Source organism: Rhinatrema bivittatum, chromosome 4 (genome assembly GCF_901001135.1).
Source record: "Rhinatrema bivittatum chromosome 4, aRhiBiv1.1, whole genome shotgun sequence".
Lineage (NCBI taxonomy): Eukaryota > Metazoa > Chordata > Amphibia > Gymnophiona > Rhinatrematidae > Rhinatrema > Rhinatrema bivittatum.
Window position 1 is genome coordinate 171143440 of NC_042618.1, and position 19829 is coordinate 171163268.

General features: G+C 45.1%; 1 protein-coding gene across 1 annotated transcript in view; it reads right to left on the bottom strand.

The window, feature by feature from the left end:
• Positions 1-19829, bottom strand: part of SLC38A10 (solute carrier family 38 member 10) — a 219202-nt gene that overhangs the window by 146263 nt on the left and 53110 nt on the right. The window contains 1 exon segment of the mRNA XM_029599221.1: positions 14131-14233. Within this exon segment, the coding sequence (XP_029455081.1) occupies positions 14131-14233 (103 nt within the window).

A 19829-nucleotide genomic window follows, 5' to 3' on the forward strand; every position in this document is an offset into this window, starting at 1 on the left:
TGAGACACAAAACTAATGTGGGCAGACCAAAAGAGAACAAACAGGCCGATACAGTACAGTGCGCTCCGACTGAGCACACTGTTAACCTGCCATTGGACGCACGTTTTCCCTTACCCCTTATTCAGTAAGGGGCGGAAAACGTGCGTCCAACCCGCCGAACCTAATAGCACCCTCAACATGCAAATGCATGTTGATGGCCCTATTAGGTATTCGCGTGCGATTCAGAAAGTAAAATGTGCAGCCAAGCTGCACATTTTACTTTCAGAAATTAGTGCCTACCCAAAGGTAGGCGCTAATTTCTTCCGGCACCGGGAAAGTGCACAGAAAAGCAGTAAAAACTGCTTTTCTGTGCACCCTCCGACTTAATATCATGGCGATATTAAGTCGGAGGTCCCGAAGAGTAAAAAAAGTTTTTAAAAAATTTGGAAGTTGGCCGGCGGCTGTCGGGTCGAAAACCGGACGCTCAATTTTGCTGGCGTCCGGTTTCCGAGCTCATCGCTGTCAGCGGGCTTGAGAACCGATGCCGGCAAAATTGAGCGTCGGCTGTCAAACCCGCTGACAGCCGCCGCTCCTGTCAAAAAGGATGCGCTAGGGACGCACTAGTGTCCCTAGCGCCTCCTTTTGCCCGTTTCTACCGCTGGGCCTCATTTAAATACTGTATCGCGCGCACAGGCGAGTGGCATGTGGGCATTCACCCGCTCTCCCGTGGACTTTACTGAATCGGCCTGAAAGGGAGCAGCACAAAGGGGCACACTAAGGGCACTCTCCTTCGTCGCGTGGCTCCTACGGCTCACCGGCATGATTTAAATGTCCTGTCCCTCGGCGCATCTGTGACGGAGCAGGTGGGAGGAGTCATCTGCTGGAGAAGGCAGGCAAGGCCAGGCCCGATGGCGGGCCTGGGCGGCTCGTTGGTCGATTTCACGTAGCCAGGAGGGGGAGCAGGGGCCGATCTGTGGCCTCTGAAGAGCTCCAGGCAGATCTCCAGCGTGCAGGGAGCGGACGAAAAGGATGGAGTCGGCTCACTGGCGCGATTTAAATGTCCTGTCCCTTGGCGTGTCTGTGAAGGAGATAGAATATCTAGTATGGTATCCTTAGCATGGTGAGATTGAGATGGTGATCTTCTATTCTTCGGATAGAGTTGGACCTTTTCATTATCACTATTTTGAGAATTCCTTTCTTTGGACGACACATGCGAACACCTTTCATGCATAGAAGAGGAGCCGTGTGGATGGTGTGAATGCGTCGATACGCCGTGAGTTGAGTGGTGGGTCTGCGCCAATGCATCATGCTTGGCAGAGCACAATGCAGTCTGCACAGAAATACAATGCTTCGGCTTCTGACTAGATATCTACATTGTCCTGCGTCGACATCGCTGCGGCATGTCTTGTATTAAACACTCCTTTTGAGGCGAGAAGGAGAGGATAATTACCTCTGTTTGAGGGTGAGGTGGTTTCCTGGCCCCGCTTTTGCCGGATTTCTTCAATTGTTTTCCCCGTTGATATCGCTGAAGGAGGACTGCTCGTCCAAGTTACAGCTGAGGCGCGCCAGTGACATCACCAAGGGGAGGGGTTGGTAGGGTTAAAACCAACCCTCTCTGCGGCGCACAGTCATCACCGGCGCGCTGCCAAAGGGGCACGCGGCTTTGTTTGAATTCCTCCGTGAAGTTAACTGGGGACGATATTTTACCTGCAGAAATAGTAAGTTTAATCAAGAGTTTAATTTGTTTGCTCTCTTTCTCTTCATTGAGGATCCTAGAATTCAACACTAGGTGTGCTGAGAGAATTTAAAAAAAAACAAACAAAAAAAACCAAACTTTGTCTTAAATAGTGCCACATACTAAGAGAAAGGGCAGACTATGCCCGGAAACCCCGACTGTTCTTAGTCCTGCCCCTTCTCAATTATTAATTGATAACTTTCTCAGGACTTTAAATGCCAATACACCGGGAGCTGGTTCCGAATTGGATGCAAACCAGGAGCAGGTTTTGCTATCCCAGGAACAGCATCAGATCTCATTGAGCCCCGGTGCGCCCTTGACTCCAGAAGCGCCTAATCCTACATTTGACTCGTTTTCAGAGGTGCAAACCTCTACTGAAAGTGTGGATTTAATGCCTAACATCAGGGGAGGAAACGGGAAGGATGTGGAGATAGAAAGAGGAAGTATGGGGGCCCTCCCATTGGAAATGGAGAAGGAAAACAACGGAGAGAATCACCAGCCCTTGGATCCCCCAACATCAACACCAAAAGGCGCTAAAGGGGGGGTAGTATCCTCTGTATTGAGGAGTGAAGATTACCTGAAATCTGGGAGGAAAACTGCTAAGAATGAGAGCTCTGAAGTGAAAGAGACACACAAGATTACCTTAGAAAATATATGGGGTTTATTAATGGACCTGAAAGTTTCTATGAAAAATTTAGAGACAAAAATGTCTGAAATGCAAGTCCAAGGTAGTACAATGGACAGTAAGGTTAAACAACATTCAGAGAAATTTGAGAATTTAGAGAAGCAGATGAATCAAATGCAAGAGGTTCAAATAGGTTTAATAAAAGGAGAAACTACAAATATGAGAAGAATTGAAATAATTGAGAACAATATGAGATATAATATTAGAATTTTGAATTTTCCCTCTGTTAAACTTATATCTCATTTGGAACAATTTAGAAGATTCTTAGGAGAAAATTTTTTAATTCCATCTCAAAAAATACCTTTAATAGAAAAAATCTATATTGTAACAAAAAATAGGGGGAATGCTAATGATCTTAATCAATCTCTACAATTAGGAAATCTTACTAATTTCCTAGAAGAGTCGATGGAAGAGCAAGTAGAGTCGAGAGGAACCTTATGTGTGAGATTCCAGAAATCTGAGGATAGGGATTATATCTTAAAGCTCTTCTTGAGAAAAGCTTTACCTTACTGAGAAAATGTGGATGTATCCTGATATCACTAGGAATACCCAGTTAAGAAGGAAAGGTTTTTTGCAGATGGGCCCAGATGTAAAACAACTAGGGGCCCACATGATGGTTTACTTTCCTTGTAAATGTGTTGTTAAACATTTAAATGTTAGGTATGTGTTTCTAGAACCTACAGAACTTAGAAAATTTCTGGACTCAAAATTGGCGAGATAAATCAACCCAGATTAGTCTTGGGCTACAAGAATGTAGCATTTAAATAACATCTATTTAGTATGAAAATGTTCTTTATATTGCTCCAGTTAGAAATATCTAGGATCCTCAGATTCTTTATAAATTGACATATAAATGTCTGATTTGTTGTTCTTTTTCTTTATTGGACTGTCTTATATAAAGATGGTTTATTTGTTATATTGCCATATCATTGACAAGTATGTTTACTGTCTATAATTATGTTTAAAACTGATAAATAAAGAATTAAAAAAAAACAAAACACCCCTTTTGAACCCTGCGCCTTGTGTCTCTCGTCTGGCAGTGCAAACACAACTGTGTCGGGGCCCTCATGGGGCTTGAGTCGGAGGTACAGATTTTGCCTTCTTGTGTTCCGGGTCGGTCAGATGCTTCTTCGGTTTTGACTCTACAGATGAGGAACATTTGGGCACACTATGAGATTTAGCCTTTATACCCAGGGACGACTGAACTGAACCATCCCGAAGTAGGCGCATAGCTTCCTGATGCTGGTGAAGTTTCCTCCCGCTCCCGGGTGGACATATGTCTGCAATACCTGCATGATGCTTGGTTATGGTCCAGGCCGAGGCAAATATAGCTATAATTATGATTGTCAGTGACGGACATGATATGTCTGCACTGACAATACTAAAAGCCCGGTTTCTTTGAAGACATGTTAGCACTGAAAAGTACTGCTTGGGGGATCAGTAGCTCGAACAAAAATTCCTGGAGATGGAGAAAAAAAACATCTGTGCCTGAGAGTGGAAAAAAACAAACTGAAGAGAATGATGACACACTGTGCACGGGAAGTGCCACACAGGCGCAGCACAACAAAACTTTTCAATCTTGGAGAAGATATCTGCTAGAGTGCGCCATCAGTGACATCACCCAAATAGAAGGGCTAATTCAGCCTGCTTATTGACAGAAAAACAAAAGTCTATAATACCTAGGTCATCAGTATTTGGATCGCTTAAAGTGCTCACGTGTAGCAAAAGGTGCTACTTTGAAGCTCCAAAAAGAGAAACTAATTTGTTTTTAAGGAAGATCATTTTACTAATTTGCTTTCAAAGCTAAACAGATAATATCATTTACTGCCTACTGGAGGTAATACACACAGTATAACTGGCCCTGTTAAAAAAAAAAAAAAAAAAAGTATAATTTTATTAAACAGCATATTTGGTACTGAAGATAAAGGAAAATTGGTTCTTACATGCTAAATTTTGCTCCTGAAATACCACAGATCAGTCCAAAAGTGGGTTTTGCATTCCAATCAGCAGAGAACTAAAAAGCTTTTCAGGTACTGCTACTTAACAGAGTGTCACCTGCAGACCCTCCGTATTGACCTGTACCCAAACCAATGTAGAGCATCAATGAACTAAAGTAACAACTTTCCCTCCTAGGGTGAACACAAAAAGTCCAGGTTGGAGCCCCCTGAACTATAGCCCTCACATCCAAGGACACAAAAAACCTCCTTTTGGTCTAAAGCTTCCAACTATATACAAGCTAATCTCTGCACTAAGGAACCAACTCCAAGTCTTTTGGAAATCAGGGATGGGTCTCTGAACTGATCTGTGGTATTTCAGGAACAAAAATTGGCAGTTAAGAACCAATTTTCCTTTCCTGTTCACACCACAGATCAGTCCAGACAAGTGGGATGTACCCAAGCTCCCCTACATGGGGAGGGGACCCGAAAGACCCTCTCACAGAACACACTCACCAAAACTCGCCTCCTCCGGTGCCCGCACATCTAAGCGATAATGCTTAGTGAAAGTATGAAGGGACGACCAAGTGGCCACTCTACAAATCTCCTGTGGTGACACCAAGTGGCACTTCGTCCAGGAGGTTGCCTGTGCTCTAATGTGCCCGCAAACCCTCTGGGGAAGTCTGACCCTTACAGAGATAGTACTACATCACAATGGGAATCATGAAAAACCTTGTTGGGGTGAACCTCACTAAAGAAGGGGTGAATATCATTGAAGAAAGGGGTAGAACATCTTTGGCACCTGAAGAAGATATGCGAGCATCTTCAGATTTTATGGGATATAGTTTTTATTATGAATGAATGAAGTGTGAGTAGTATGTATAGGGGTGATGGGTTATTACATGTCCAGTTGTTATATATGTGTGTTAAATTGTAATGACTTGATTATACTGACATATCCACTCTAGTTGAGATTGGTATGTACTATGAAGATAACGTGTTTGTAATAAACTGTGTGTTAGGTTTGAAGGTATGAATTGTAATAAATTAATGATAATATTTTTGTAATAAATACATGTGTTTACAAAGGGATGAAATGTAATAAATAAATAACATTTTATAAAACATATAATGTGTATGTAAAAAATTAAAAAAAAAAAGAGTGTATTGTGGGGTGAAATCAGTGGGGTAGATTTACTAGGTTTTGGTTTTTCATGATTCCCATTGTGATGTAGTACTGTTAGTATAATTGGGGGATCTAATACATTCTCTCGTGGATTGGTACCTTACAGAGATAGGTCATATAAGTAGTTTCCTTAAACCAACAAGCAATAGTGGCTTTAGAAGCCTTAGCTCCTTTCTTCACACCTTCAAACAAGACAGATGTTCTGACCATTGGAAGCCATTACTGACCTTAAGATATCGCAACAGAGTCAGACGAACATCCAGGGAGTGTAGATTTCTCGCCTGCTGTCCCTCCCCAGCTAAACTCGAGAAAGCCAGAAGCTCTTCAGTCTGGCTGAGGTGGAAAGACGAAACAATCTTCGGCAAAAACGAGGGTACCATCCACAAAGATACACCATAGTCTGAAATGCGCAGAAACAGTTCTCTACAGGACAAAGCCTGAAGTTCAGAAATCCTTCTGGCAGAATAAATCAATACCAGAAACACCGCTTTTAAAGTAAGGTCCTTCAAATACACCTTCCACAGTGGCTCGAAGAGAGGACCACACAAATCTCACAACACCAAGTTTAAGTTCTAAGGAGGACATGTTCTCCACACTGGAGGTCGCACATGCTTAGCTCCCTTGAGAAATCCTATGATTATCTGGATGAGATGACAATGGCCTTCCTTGCAACTTTCCCCAAAAGCATCCCAAGGCTGCCACCTGTACTCGAAGTGAATTATAGGTGAGACCCTTAGTCAAGCCCTGCGGTAAAAAAGCTAGGATGTGCAGAACATCCACCCATAATGAATCTAGGCCTTCGTCTACACACCAGGACTTAAATTCTCTCCACACCCTGACATAGGCTAATGATGTGGCAGGTCTCCAAGCCTGAAGCAACAGTGATAACAAGACTCCGTTTTGATCTTAAACATCTCCTCTCAAAAGCCAAGTCACGAGACAAAAGCGATTCACCCAGTCTGAGTATACAAGTCCTTGCCTGAGCAGGCCTTGAAGATGAGCCAACCTGATGGGCCCATCCATGGCGAGATGAATCAGATCCACAAGCCACGGCCACTCCGACGCTACCATCACTACCCTTGCCTGGATGTCGTTCTATGCAGCGTAAGACTTGCCCTTTCAAGAGGCCATGGAGAAAACATGTACAGCAGGATCCCTATTGGCCACAGAAGAGCCAGAGCATCGATGCCTTCTGCTCCCGACTCTCTTCTGCGACTGAAAAATCTCCTTGATTTGTGATAAATTGCAGGAGGACCTTGTGAGACTGGAAAATTGGGCATCCAAATGGCAGATGAAATTTAATGTGAATCAGTGCAAGGTGATGCATATAGGGAAAAATAACCCATGCTATAGTTACAAACCTGAAAGACAAATTCAGAACACTACTACATAACTATACAACAGACCTCAACACAGCAAAGCGCAATTTCTACACATCAAGAATTCATGATTACCAATATAACCCGAGGACCCTCTTCGCCTATGTCAAAGACCTAACCAACCCCATCCAAAATGACAATAAGCCAAACTCCAGCAACATCTCAAGTGAAAAACTAGCACAATTCTTCAAGGACAAAGTTAACAACATCATCGCCAAAATTCCCCAAAACTACAACGACCCAGTTGACATCCCCCCTCCCATCCACACATGGTCACAATTCACACCCGTTGCTTCCACAGAAATCGAACCTATCATCAGAAAAACCAACCCTGCATCACACCCTCTAGACCCCATCCCCATCAAAACCCTAAAACTCATCAGAGAGATTATTGTCAAACCAATAACCTACATCATCAACTTATCCCTAGAACAAGGAATCTTCCCAGAAAAACTCAAAAACGCCATCATCAAACCAATCATCAAAAAACCTCAACTCGACAAATCCGACCCAGCAAATTACAGACCAGTCTCCAACCTCCCATTCCTAGCAAAAATCATCGAAAAAACAGTCAACAATCAACTCACAGAACACCTTGAAACCTATAATGTTCTACAGCCCGCACAACATGGTTTCAGAAAATTCTTCAGCACTGAAACCCTCCTCCTCTCTCTCACTGATACCATCCTTAGAGGATGCGACAAAGGCAAATCTTTCCTCCTGATACTTTTTGATATATCTGCCGCCTTTGACACCATCAATCACAGAACTCTCCTCACTAGACTTAAAGAAATTGGTCTCCAAGACACCACAATCAAATGGTTCAACTCCTACCTCTCAAACAGATCCTACATCGTCAAGACAAACTCATCTGAATCCTCTCAAGTGCCCCTCACTCATGGAGTCCCTCAAGGTTCTTCCCTATCCTCAACCCTATTTAACATTTACCTCATCCCACTATGCAAATACCTTTCAGAGGCAAACCTCACCTACTTCATCTATGCAGACGACATACAAATATTACTCCCCATAAACAAGTCCATCCAACTAACCATGGAAAAATGGAACAAACTCAGCTCAAATCTATCCCACTTGCTATCTCAATTATCTCTATGCCTCAACCAAGCCAAAACAGAAATCATTCACATCCACGATGACCGACCCTCTCTTCCACTCAAGTGCACCCCCTCCGACCACCCAGGAAGCTCAACCAACCCGGGAGTGCCCCAAATCTCACCCACGCCGTCCACAAGAAACCTAGGCGTAACAATCGACAGCCATCTCAACTTTAAACGACACATCTCCAATACAATCAAGGATGGATTCTTCAAACTCCAGACACTAAAAAAACTCAAACCCCTTCTCCAAGAGCACGATTTCCGAACAGTCCTTCAATCAATTATCTTCGCAAAACTTGATTACTGCAACTCCCTCCTCCTTGGCCTACCAGAAATTCACATCAAACCCCTCCAAGTGCTACAGAACGCTGCCGCCAGAATCATCACTAACAACAAAAAATCCTCACACATCACACCCACTCTCAAAGAACTCCACTGGCTACCCATTACCCAAAGAATCCAGTATAAAACCCTCACCCTCATGCACAAAAAAATAAACAACAACAACATGAACTGGCTAAACAACGGAATACAACCTTACCCTACTCAAAGAACTCTCAGATCCACCAACACTGGCCTCCTAGCCGTACCCAATCTCAAATCTGCACACCTCAACGTCACCCGCAAACGAGCCATAACAATTGCGGGCCCCTCCTTATGGAACTCCCTCCCCACCTGTCTCAGAAATGAACCTTCATTGCAAGTCTTCAAAAAACACCTCAAAACATGGCTGTTCCTAAAAGCATTCCCACCTGACACGTAACCTACCCAAATTCAACTGCAACACACCACGCCCCCCTACACAAGCATCTCGCATCACCATCTTCCCTCCCTTGCACCACCTTCCCCCCTCCTATCCCCCCCATTCCCCCCTTCAACCCTCCCTGCCAACCTAACCTTAATATATCCTCATCAACAAGTCATTTATGTACATATGTTATATACTACATCAAATGTTCAACGTAATCCTGTTATTCCTGTTATAATTTGTATAATTTGTTATATTTATTACAATGTTACAATTTATTATTTTTATTACAATGTTATAATGTAAAATAGGGCTGATACTACCCTATTCTTTGAGTTATCTGGAAACCGATGTGATATCTCGATCGAAAGTCGGTATATAAAAGAAATAAATAAATAAATAAATAGTTAGATTCCATATTAGGAGCTACCGCCCAGGAATGATCTAGGCGTCATAGTGGATAATACTTTGAAATCAGCAGTCAAAAAAAGCAAACAATGTTAGGAATTATTAGGAAGTGAATGGTGAATAAAACGGAGGATGTCATAATGCCCCTGTATCGCTCCATAATGAAACCGCACCTTGAATACTGTGTACAATTCTGGTCGCCACATCTCAAGAAACATATAGTTGCGATGGAGTAGGTACAGAGAAGGGCGACCAAAATGATAAAGGGGATGGAACTGCTCCCCTATGAGGAAAGACTAAAAAGGTTAGGGCTGTTCAGCTTGGAGAAGAGATAGCTGAGGGGGAACTGATAGAGGTCTTTAAAATCATGAGAGGTCTAGAATGGGTAAATGTGAATTGGTTATTTACTCTTTCAATAATAGAAGGACTAGGGGGCATTCCATGAAGTTGGCATGCAGCACCTTTAAACTAATGGGAGAAAATTCTTTTTCACTCAATGCACAATTAAACTCTGAAATTTGTTGCCAGGGGATGTGGTTAGTGCAGTTAGTGTAGCTTGGTTTAAAAAAAGGTTTGGATAAGTTCTTGGAAGAGAAGTCCATTACCTGCTATTACTAGCATCAGTAGTGTGGGATATACTTAGTTTTTGGATACTTGCCAGGTACTTGTAGCCTGGATTGGCCACTGTTAGATGCAGGATGCTGGGCTTGATGGACCCTTGGTATGACCCAGTGTGGCAATTTCTTATTTTCTTATGGCATTGCTATGTGATGCCATCAAACCCAGCTGGGGATCGCCCCACCTGACCTGGATGATAGCCCAGGCCTCCATCGATAACTCCTATTTCCCCGGGTCCAACTGCTGCCTGCTGAGATAATCCACTTGTACATTGTCCACTCCTGCAACATGAGATGCCGCAATCCCTTGTAGGTACTGCTCTGCCCAGACAAAGATTTCCTGGGCCTCCAGAGCCACTCCTCGTCCCACCTTGACGATTGACATAAACCACTGTTGTTGCATTGTCTGAGAACACTCATGATTCGTCCCCGAACCTGAGGAAGGAACACCCTCAATGCTTTGCACACTGCCCTAATTTCCAAACGATTGATAGACCAGGTCGCCTCTACTGGCAACCACCTCCCTTGGGCCTTCCGCCATTGACAGACCGCCCCCCCCCCCCCCCCCAGCCTCTAAGCCTAGCATCTGTGGTCACCACCACCCAGTCTGGGACCTCCAGATCCACCCTCTTCTCCAAATTGGGTCGCTACAGCCACCACGAGAGACTGGATCTGGAGGCCCCCTGCAGCGGTAAGGGTCAATGAAACTCCTCCAACAATGGATCCCAATGGAACAGAAGTGCCCTATGAAGCGCCCTCTGAAGCAGACACTTGTGAGCAAAGGTCCATGGAACTAAATCTAGCATAGATGCCATAGAACCCAGAACCTGCAGGTAGTTCCAGGCCCTGGCATGCTTAACAGTCAGTCACCTGTGACTGTAAACTTCAGAATCCTCTCTCAGGTAAGAAATACCTTCCCAGTCGAGTATCAAATCTCGCCCCCAAATACTGGCTCGGAACGAGATGACTCTTTACTAGGTTCACAATCCAGCCCAGGGATCATAACATCTCCCGAACCCTTTGAACTGACTGACCACATTCTATTTCTGACTTCACCCGGATAAGCCAATTGTCCAGACAAGGGTGAACCAGAACCCCTTCCTTTCGCAGCGGAGCTGCCACCACTACCATCACCTGTGTGAAAGTCCATAGAGCTGTTGCTAACCCAAAAGGCAGGGCACAAAACTGGAAATGCTGCCCCAGCACCATGAAGCAAAGAAATTTCTGATGCTCTGCGCGTATGGGGATGTATACCTAGGACTCCGTTAAATCCAAGAAGGCTAGAAATTCTCCCTGGGGACCCGCCCCATCACCGTTCGCAACGTCTCCATACAAAAGCGTGGAACATGCAGAGCCACATTGACTCTCTGCAGGTCAAGAATGGGCCGAAAAGTTCCTTCCTTCTTGGGAACTACAAAGTAAATAGAGTACCTCCCTCGTCCCTGCTCCTTTGCTGGAACAACTGCACCTAACCTCTGAAGTCAGAGCAACGTATCCAGGACCGCCTCTTGCTTGCTGCGGGATGTGCAATGAGACTCCATGAATGCTTCCCTGACAAGGCAAGAAAATTCTAAAGCATAGTCGTCTCTTATCTCTAGAACCCACCGGTCTGAGGTGATCCTGGTCCATGCCCCGTAAAATTGTCAGGCGTCCCCTGACCGCTACCCCGAGAGGGTGGACCGATGTGGCTTCATTGTGAAGACTTACCACTTCTGTTACCCTAACTGGCACCATCCTTGGAAGGTCTTCAGGAACCCTGAAAGGGCTGCTGCCTTCCAGATCCTTGCTTCTACAATGTTGACGAAGAACTCAGGATGAAAAACGCCTCATATCCCGGAAACGGGAGCGAGCAGGAAAGGTCTTCCTGCAACTCTTATCTTCTGGCAGCTCATTTCCCTTCAGCTCCCCCAACTGCTTCATTAACTGTTCCAGGTCCTCTCCAAACAGCAGCTTTCCTTTAAAGGGGAGATTGCAGAGCTGAAATTTGGACCACTTATCCGCTGATCAATTCTGTAAGCATAGCAAACCACGTGCTGACACCACTGAAACCATGCTCCTGGCCGAATTCCAAATCAAATCATAACGTGTCAGCAACATATGCAACTCCAGCTTCTAATTGGGCCACCTGCTTAGAATCGTCAGAGGAACTCACAGCCTTTTCCTGGGCTTTCTGTACCCAGTGCAAACAGGCCCTTTGCATCAGGCTACCGCAGATTGCCACTCGAAGGCTTAAGGCCGAAACCTCAAACATCCTCTTCAACTGATTTCCAGTTTCTGGTCCTGATCGTCCTTTAGCACGGCAGACCCTGCAACCAGGATAGTTGTCTTCTTGGTGACCGCAGACACTGAAGCAATTACCTTGGGCAGCACCAAAAGCTGCAAAATATCTTCAGTTAAAGGGTATAACTTCATCATTACCCTGGTCACCTTCAGACCTGCTTCCAGGGCATCCCACTCCCAGTTCACTAGTTTCTTAACCTTCTTGGGGAGTGGAAAAGCCTTCAGAGGACCTCGGAGATCATCCAGCACCGGATCCACTCCATTATCAGATTCCTCCTGCAGCATCTTAATACCCAGTTTCCTCAAGACATGGGGAATAAGAGGTCTCAACTCCTCCTTGCAGAAAGGCGGGTGACCCGCGGGTCATCCTCCTCCACAATTGGTATCTCCTCAGGGTCCGAAAAATCTCCAGTTCTGTCCCAGTTCCTCCCTGACCCATCATTAGTTGGATCATCTGCAGGATCGGCATTTGGCAAATTCTCACTTAGATCATCCTGCAAGCCATCGCAATTAACAGATTCCACATTCCCAATAAGGATGGCTAAGAGCCAGCCGGAGGAGTAGGCCCCCAAACCCCTGGCCAGAGATCCTCTAGGCCTCTTTGGGTCCCGCTACAATTTCTGATTCAGGGGCTGCTTACATCCTGCATCTTTTCTGGCCAAATAGGCCTTGTGCAGAAGTAAAACAAAATCCATGGAAAATTCCTCCCCATCTCTGCTCCCACAATCTGGCGCCTCCAGGATTTCTTCCCCCTGATCCTCAACCCTGGTTTGTAATGCTGGAGACAAAGGGGGAGGGGAATCTCGAGCATCCCAAGATGACGCCTGCTTCGTGCCGTGTACAGCCCTCCCATGCCTTTACAGCAGCAAAATCTCCCCCGGAGGTCTCCCTGATACTATCCTGCAATTGGGTAGCTCTCCTATCGGCTGCCAGAACTAAGGAGGGTCCCTCTCCTTCCATGGCACGATCGGCACAAAACGCAGCCGAGTTAAGCCACAAGCGTCCAGTGCCACAGGCCCAAGTAGTTTTGGCACGCTCCGAAGTCAGCACCATTAGGGAGCACACACAGCCTGGTCTGCTTTGCCTGCTGGTCCAACCTTCCAACAGCCACAGCGTGAGTCACCTCAGTGACTTGCCCAAAAACCATGCAGCACTGCTGACCAACTCTTCTATCCCCTGAGCAGCAGCCTGCAACGCCCTAGGCCAGCAGGACTTACAGTGCAAACTCACTTCTTTACTCTTTTTTTTTTTTTTAAATACAGTCAGACAAAACAAACAAGAATAATTTACTTCCCTGCTGCTGGCTGCTTACTGAAGGTTCAGGAAAGAAGACCTCAGGGGAAGGAGGGAACCAGGACCTCTGGCTTTCTTACTCCTGGATGCTGCGGATTAAAGCTGAACAGGAATTGGCAAATTTCCCCCCTCCCCTGACCTGAGGAATAGCCCACGAAGGAATCCAACACCTCAGGGAGTGTCTCCTGTAGTCTTCTTTTCCTAATTTCTTCTCTCTCTCTAATCTCCTATTTTTTATTATTTTAACTTTTACTAGACTGCAGGTTTGCACCTCTACCATCTGCTGGAGACTGAGAAATACTGGGGGACTGCAGGTGGCACTCTCAGTTAAGTAGCAGTGCCTCCTAAGCTTTTTAGTTCCCTGCCTCCATCTGCTGGGTAGGGATGCAAAACCCACTTGTCTGGACTGATCTGGGGTATGAACAGGAACAATGATATATCAGGGGATGGATCAGCAGTACAAACTGGACTTGCTGCAAGTAAGTGTTTTCCTAATATAAAAGCTTCACACTCTGTAGAGATGATTTATTCTAAATCTCAGTTGTAGCAGGAATAATATTCTCTGCCCATATTCTCCAACAACAGCTTCTAATGTTGTTTTCTCTTTGCTTATTAAAGCTCTCCAACATAAACAGGGCTGGAAATAAATACATAAATAACAGGAATGGTAGCCATACCAGGCTAGATTCTCCTGCACACATCTAGGGTGTGTATAATGATTCTTGGGCATGAGCAGGGAAGAAGCAACAAACTTACGAAATTTCTTACCATAATATAGAAAGTGATGACCACACGGAGAGACAAAGCAAATATTGAACTCATAGTATTCACACAGGGCTCATCCAGACTGTCATAAGTAGGTAAGACCTGGCTGTATAAAAGTAGATAAGTGTTAGACAATTTATAAAAACTGTGCAAAGTGGAAGTGGTAAGGAAAAGGGGGGAGGAAATGAAAATGTGTATTACTATTTTGATGTGGAAGCGATGAATATTTGATGTTTCAAGTTACCGAATATTGTATGTCAAACTATTCCATTTCTTAATAAAGAAGTTTTACCATAAAAAGTGTGCATGGTGACCGGAAAATCTATGGATAGCAAAAGAGTAGCGAGACAGCAAAGCAAGATAACAGTTTCAAAAAGGCATGGGCTGCTTTCAGGATGACATCCCATTTCCTTAATACTGTGCTCCATCAGATTAGCAACCTGCAGCAGTCCCCCTTCTGCCCTTCTCTTACTCCAGTCTGTAAAACAGAGGAAGAGAGACAGACAGGACAAAGCAAGGAGTAAAAGAAACAAGAGAAGCAAAGAAAAGGAAAAATGTGGAAAGTTGGGGGGGGGGGGGGGTAGGGGGTGGGGAAGAAAGATTATGTAAGGAGGAGATAGGGTTCTAAAAATTTCTGAAGCGCCCCACCGCAATCCAGCAAAGAGAAATCTTTGGCCTGTTAACCCTGTGCCATATAAATATCCAAAATATTTCAGAGCCCCCTATTCATTTAAAATGTTGCAATCTATTTTTCCCCTAATGAGGGAATGTGTGCTGTAAACACTTCATTACAAAATAAAAGCACATTTGCTTTCTCTCAGCACACTGGAGATTAGGGTTTTTGGAGTGCTGCTCCCTGCTCTGACAGCTTAATGTAATGGAGAAGGTGCAGGGAAAGGTTTTACTGCACTGCGTATCCAAAAGAAAAAAAAAAAAGTTAAACAGAACTCCAAATAATAGGATGATCTGTAATATTTCAGGACTGAAATTTGGATCCTACTTCACAAGCAGCGATCCTTGTGGATTTTACTGAGACAGTGTAATGACCGTACTTTTTGTCCATTAAGTACATGCTTTACTATCTTGTCAAACTTTTTTACTCCAAGGCAAGCTGCCATATATTAATGATGCACCTCTGGGCTATGTAGCTCACAGAAGATGGGTGCCATCTAGGAATGGAGCATTCCTAGCACATTGGACAAAAATGCATATATATATGGAACCCGGAAAATTAATTTTAAAAATACACTGGTAAAATATAAACTGAACAAGGAGCACATTTAGGCAATTGTAGGCTGATAAATGCTATCAAACAAGCAAAACTGTTTTCAAGAGAACCCAGTAGGGTATGGCGATGCAACTGGCCAAGAAACTGTCCTGGATCCATATTTCCCATGAAATAGGCAGTGGTGAATGTCACTGAAAATCAGTAACTTTAGCTTAGCGGGCCTAATGAAAAACACAGGTCTGGTGGTTTACGAGAACCCAGGATGGAATTGCAGCCTTTCAATAGCTGGAGACCTATTATTTACTCTAAATTCTCCACAATTAGATTAGATAATAAAGTCCAAATTGCTTTTAACTTAGTTTCTGCTAAGTTCAAACCATTCAACAATGCTGCAGGTAAACGTTTTATTTCCAAAAGGCAGTTTTCACTCTCCTAGCCTTCCTCAGCATTTGGTTAAACATTTTGATCATTTGAGTTCCCCAAAAAGATATGCTTTGTTAGAAACCTAGAGGACGATTGTTTCATCTTTATTTTAGAGACTATTTGTCATCCCTTGTAAAAGCTTTTTCTGCACTCAGCTACAACTTGCAACTTTCCGTTTTTCCCCAGGAACTCCTGCATCACTCATATGTAGACTTCTCAATTCCCTCTTTAAAAAGAGTCTCTTTCTTAAAAGACCTTCAGTTTCTAATAAAACTGGTGAAAAAACTGAAGAAATATTAAATATGTCCTAAAATACTGTTAACTAAAATTAAAAAAGAAAAAAAACCCTCTGATTAGGCAGATATAAAAATAGAAAATGACAGTCATTCTGCTCAAACGGGATAAGCATTTAATGTGGTAAAACTGATGTTCCCTGTACGGACCTAGATCAGTCCAAACTCCTGGGTTTTGCCTCCCTGCCAGCGGATGGAGACAGAGTTTTACTAACACTCAGGCCGATACAGAACGGTGTGCTTGGATGAGTGCACCATTTAGCCCCCGTTTGGCTGCGCATTTTTGACAAGCTATTATTACCCCTTATACTGTAAGGTAAAAGCGCGTGGAAAACGCGCTGCCAACCCCCCTGAAACTAATAGCGTTCATCACATGCAAATGCATGTCGATGAGCCTATTAGTTAGTCACCCGCTATACAAGCCACACATTTTACTCTCATAGCGATATTAAGTTGGAAGCCCCAAAAATTAAAAAAAAAAAGAAAATCTGCCCGCGGGTTGGAAAAAGGACACTCAACTTTGCCGGCGTCCGTTTTCCAAACCCATGGCTGTCAGCAGGTTCAACAACAGACACCGGTAAAATTAAGCGTCGGCTGTCAGAGTCGCTCTCAGCCGCCGCTTCCGCCAATAAGGAGGCGCTAGGGATGTGCTAGTGTCCCTAGCACCTCCTTATTAGCGCAGGCCCTAATTTAAATAAAGAATCGCGTGCCCAGGAGAGGTGCCTTGGCGCGCGTCGGGAGAGCAGGCGCTCACCTTGGAGCGCCAGTTCTCCCACGGACTTTATTGAATGGGCCTGACTGTACATAACCCAGTGTGCCACCTGCAGTCCCTCCGTATTTCTCAGTCTCCAACAGATGGTAGACAGTGTAAAACCTGCAGACTGAATAGAAAAAAAAAAAAGGAAGATTAAAAGACAAGAAAATTTCTGGATCCTCCTGGGGTTTGTGAGGTCCTGGTGAGGCCATCCCCCCTGGTTCGAGACGGACGAGCAGGGGGTTGGTGACCCTTCTGATAGCTCAGTCTGGAAGTCTTTGGGGTGGATATCTGGTGATCCAGATCTCTCATACCTCACAAGAGAGCGGCAGTTCTGCACTGCAAGCCCAGTGGGGCAGGGAAGTAGCCCTTTTATATGATTTGTCCTGGGCTGGGTTGCTAAAGTTTAGCGAAAGGAGACAGAGCCAGTGGTTTGGTTCTTTTCTACCATACAGCCTGCACTCTTGGAACCAGAACCTCTGCACCAAAGAAAAGCATTGGTATCTATGTACCTTGTTTTCAGAGAGTTAAAGAAAAAAAAAACAAACAAGGAACTAGCTAGAGAAAGGGTTCCTGAGGGGAGGAGCTACCTTAGCTGTTCGGGGAGCTCAGCAATGGGATTTCTCAGCAGGTGTTGGTTTCATGGACCCGAGGGTACTGTTCCCCTGCTTGCCGTTGAGATGCTGGTCGTACCATTGGTGCGGCAAGAAACAGCGTGTGCGTGCGGCAAATCGGCATTGCATCAAGCGTGACCACTCTAGTAGAACGAGCCTCACAAGTGACGGAGTCTAGCACTGATTCTTTCCCTGTCAGTGCAGAAATGGTGGCCATTTTAGATTCCCTAGCAGCATCGGCAGGAGAATTCCCTCCTAAACTAATCGCCAGCAGTTCCCTGTCCCCCAGAGGTGCAGAGAGGTACTTTAAAACCTGCAGAAGTCATCTTCATTTGCTTATGCACAAAGTTTGCTTAGCGGAACAAGCAATAGGGGACACTGGCTGTCAGCCCCAGTCTCCATGGATTCTCGGCCGGTCAAAGCCCCTGAGCTGTTGAGAAGCTCTTCAGGCCTTCAATGATTTTCGGTGCCTGATGTTATACAGATCTGGGCCTAAACGCGCTGTAGGTGCAGGCAGGCTTTGCCTAGGGCTGCAGTAGCAGTTCTTTTCCTGCATGCATAGGCGTGTGCATGCATTATCGCTGTGTGGTGACTGCATGCGCTAGAACCTGTGCGCGTAATGCCTCGACCTGGACTTGAGCGTTTAATTGCGCAGATACTTGAGCATCTAAGACCACGACCTAGACTGAAGCGTGTATTTGTGCGGGTCCTTGTGTGCATAAGACTGCAACCTAAACTTGAGCGCATATTTGTGCAGGTATTTGTGCACGTACGGCCACAGTCTATACGAGCGCGTATTTGCACATGTACTTTTGCGTATATGACCACAACCTAGGTCTTGAGTGCATATTCGCATGCGTCCTGGAGGGGTGTGAGTAAGCCCGGGTAGCATTGCTGTGCGCACAGAAGGCTAGAGCTGAAGTTCAGGAGAGCTAGGCGCTGGGGATGAACAGGTCCAAGTGCCTTGCTATCTGTGAGGCTTGCTGTCTGATAGCAATTCAGTCCTCACTCTCTCTCCCTCTGTGTCAGCGCTATATAGATGCTCAGAGCAATTTGACTACTACAGCTTTTGCCCATGTTGGGACACCCCCTTGGCCTATGGAGGGGAGTGGCGTGGGAGGCGAGGCAAAGGTCATTTCTCCTCTTCCCTCGTTCCTGAGGGCAGAAGCTTCCCCAAGAGAGAGATCTGAGAGAGCATGGTTGAGCCTTTGGGCTCCAATATAGATCCATCCTCCTCCCAGGTGGAATGTTTCCAGGGCCTGCACTCCTTTCTGCAGGGGCGCTCAGCGAAGGCGAAGCAACCTACTATGTAGGAATCATATGCTTGGGCCTCTCATTTGTCAGTCACGGTAGGCAAATGCCAAAGGTAGGCTGGTCCCTGGTAATATTCAAGGAGATGTGGATCATGAAACATTGGCGGATTCCACTGGAGAATTGGCTCTCTCACCTCTAGAAGATGGAGAACTTGCATAAAATTGAGAGCAGTTTTCAGACTCTTTTCACAAAGATGTCTTGCTCAGTTTTTTGGCTTTAGACCCAGAACACACTCAGCGTGGCTCAAATGCTTTGTGTGGCCGGAGGTCAATTGTAAGTTAAGCATCCTGTTTCTTTCCTCCCGTATCCAATCCAAGAGATATTGGATTTAAAGAAGGTAAATGCAGCTCTCAAGGTTCCCCACTTCCATGTGGAAACTCTTGAGGTCCAATTCTGAGGTTCTTCATAGCCGCAGTACACAAGGGAGTTCTTGGCATCTCTCGCCTTGACAGAGGTGTGTCTGCTCAGCCATTAGGCTGGAGTACCAGAGATTCATGAGGATCATGGTCCTAAGGGAACATTTTCAGTTTCGAGCCCTTCCCTTTGACCGACGTTGCCTCCACATACCTTCACCAAGGTGATGGTGGTGGGGGTGGCTGCTGCATTGCAAAAGGAGGGTGTGTTGGTGCATCCATGTCTGGACAAGTGGCTCATTTGTGCAAAATCAGAAGACCTGACAATTAGTACAAAAGGTACCGATGCACTTAAAGTCTCTAGAATGGGAAGTGAACCTAGCAACAAGCCATTTGGTTCTCTTTCAAACTCTGGAGTATCTGGGAGCTCAGTTCGACACGCTGGCAGAGTGGTTCTCACAGAGAGAGATTACTGAAATTGCAGAGTCAAATTAGGCTTCTGCTAGCGTGTTTGGTGCCCAGGGACTTGGACTATCTACAGATCCTAGGTTCTATGTCATTGACATTGGAATTAATGCATTAGGCGTTCGTGCATAAGCGGCCTCTGCAGGGGGCTCTTCTCTCCTGCTGGAAACCGTTATTAGAAGAGTTTCATCTTCTTCTTCCATTAGAGGGAGAAGCCAGGGACAGCCTTTGGTGCAAGTAAACCACCACGAACCTTGA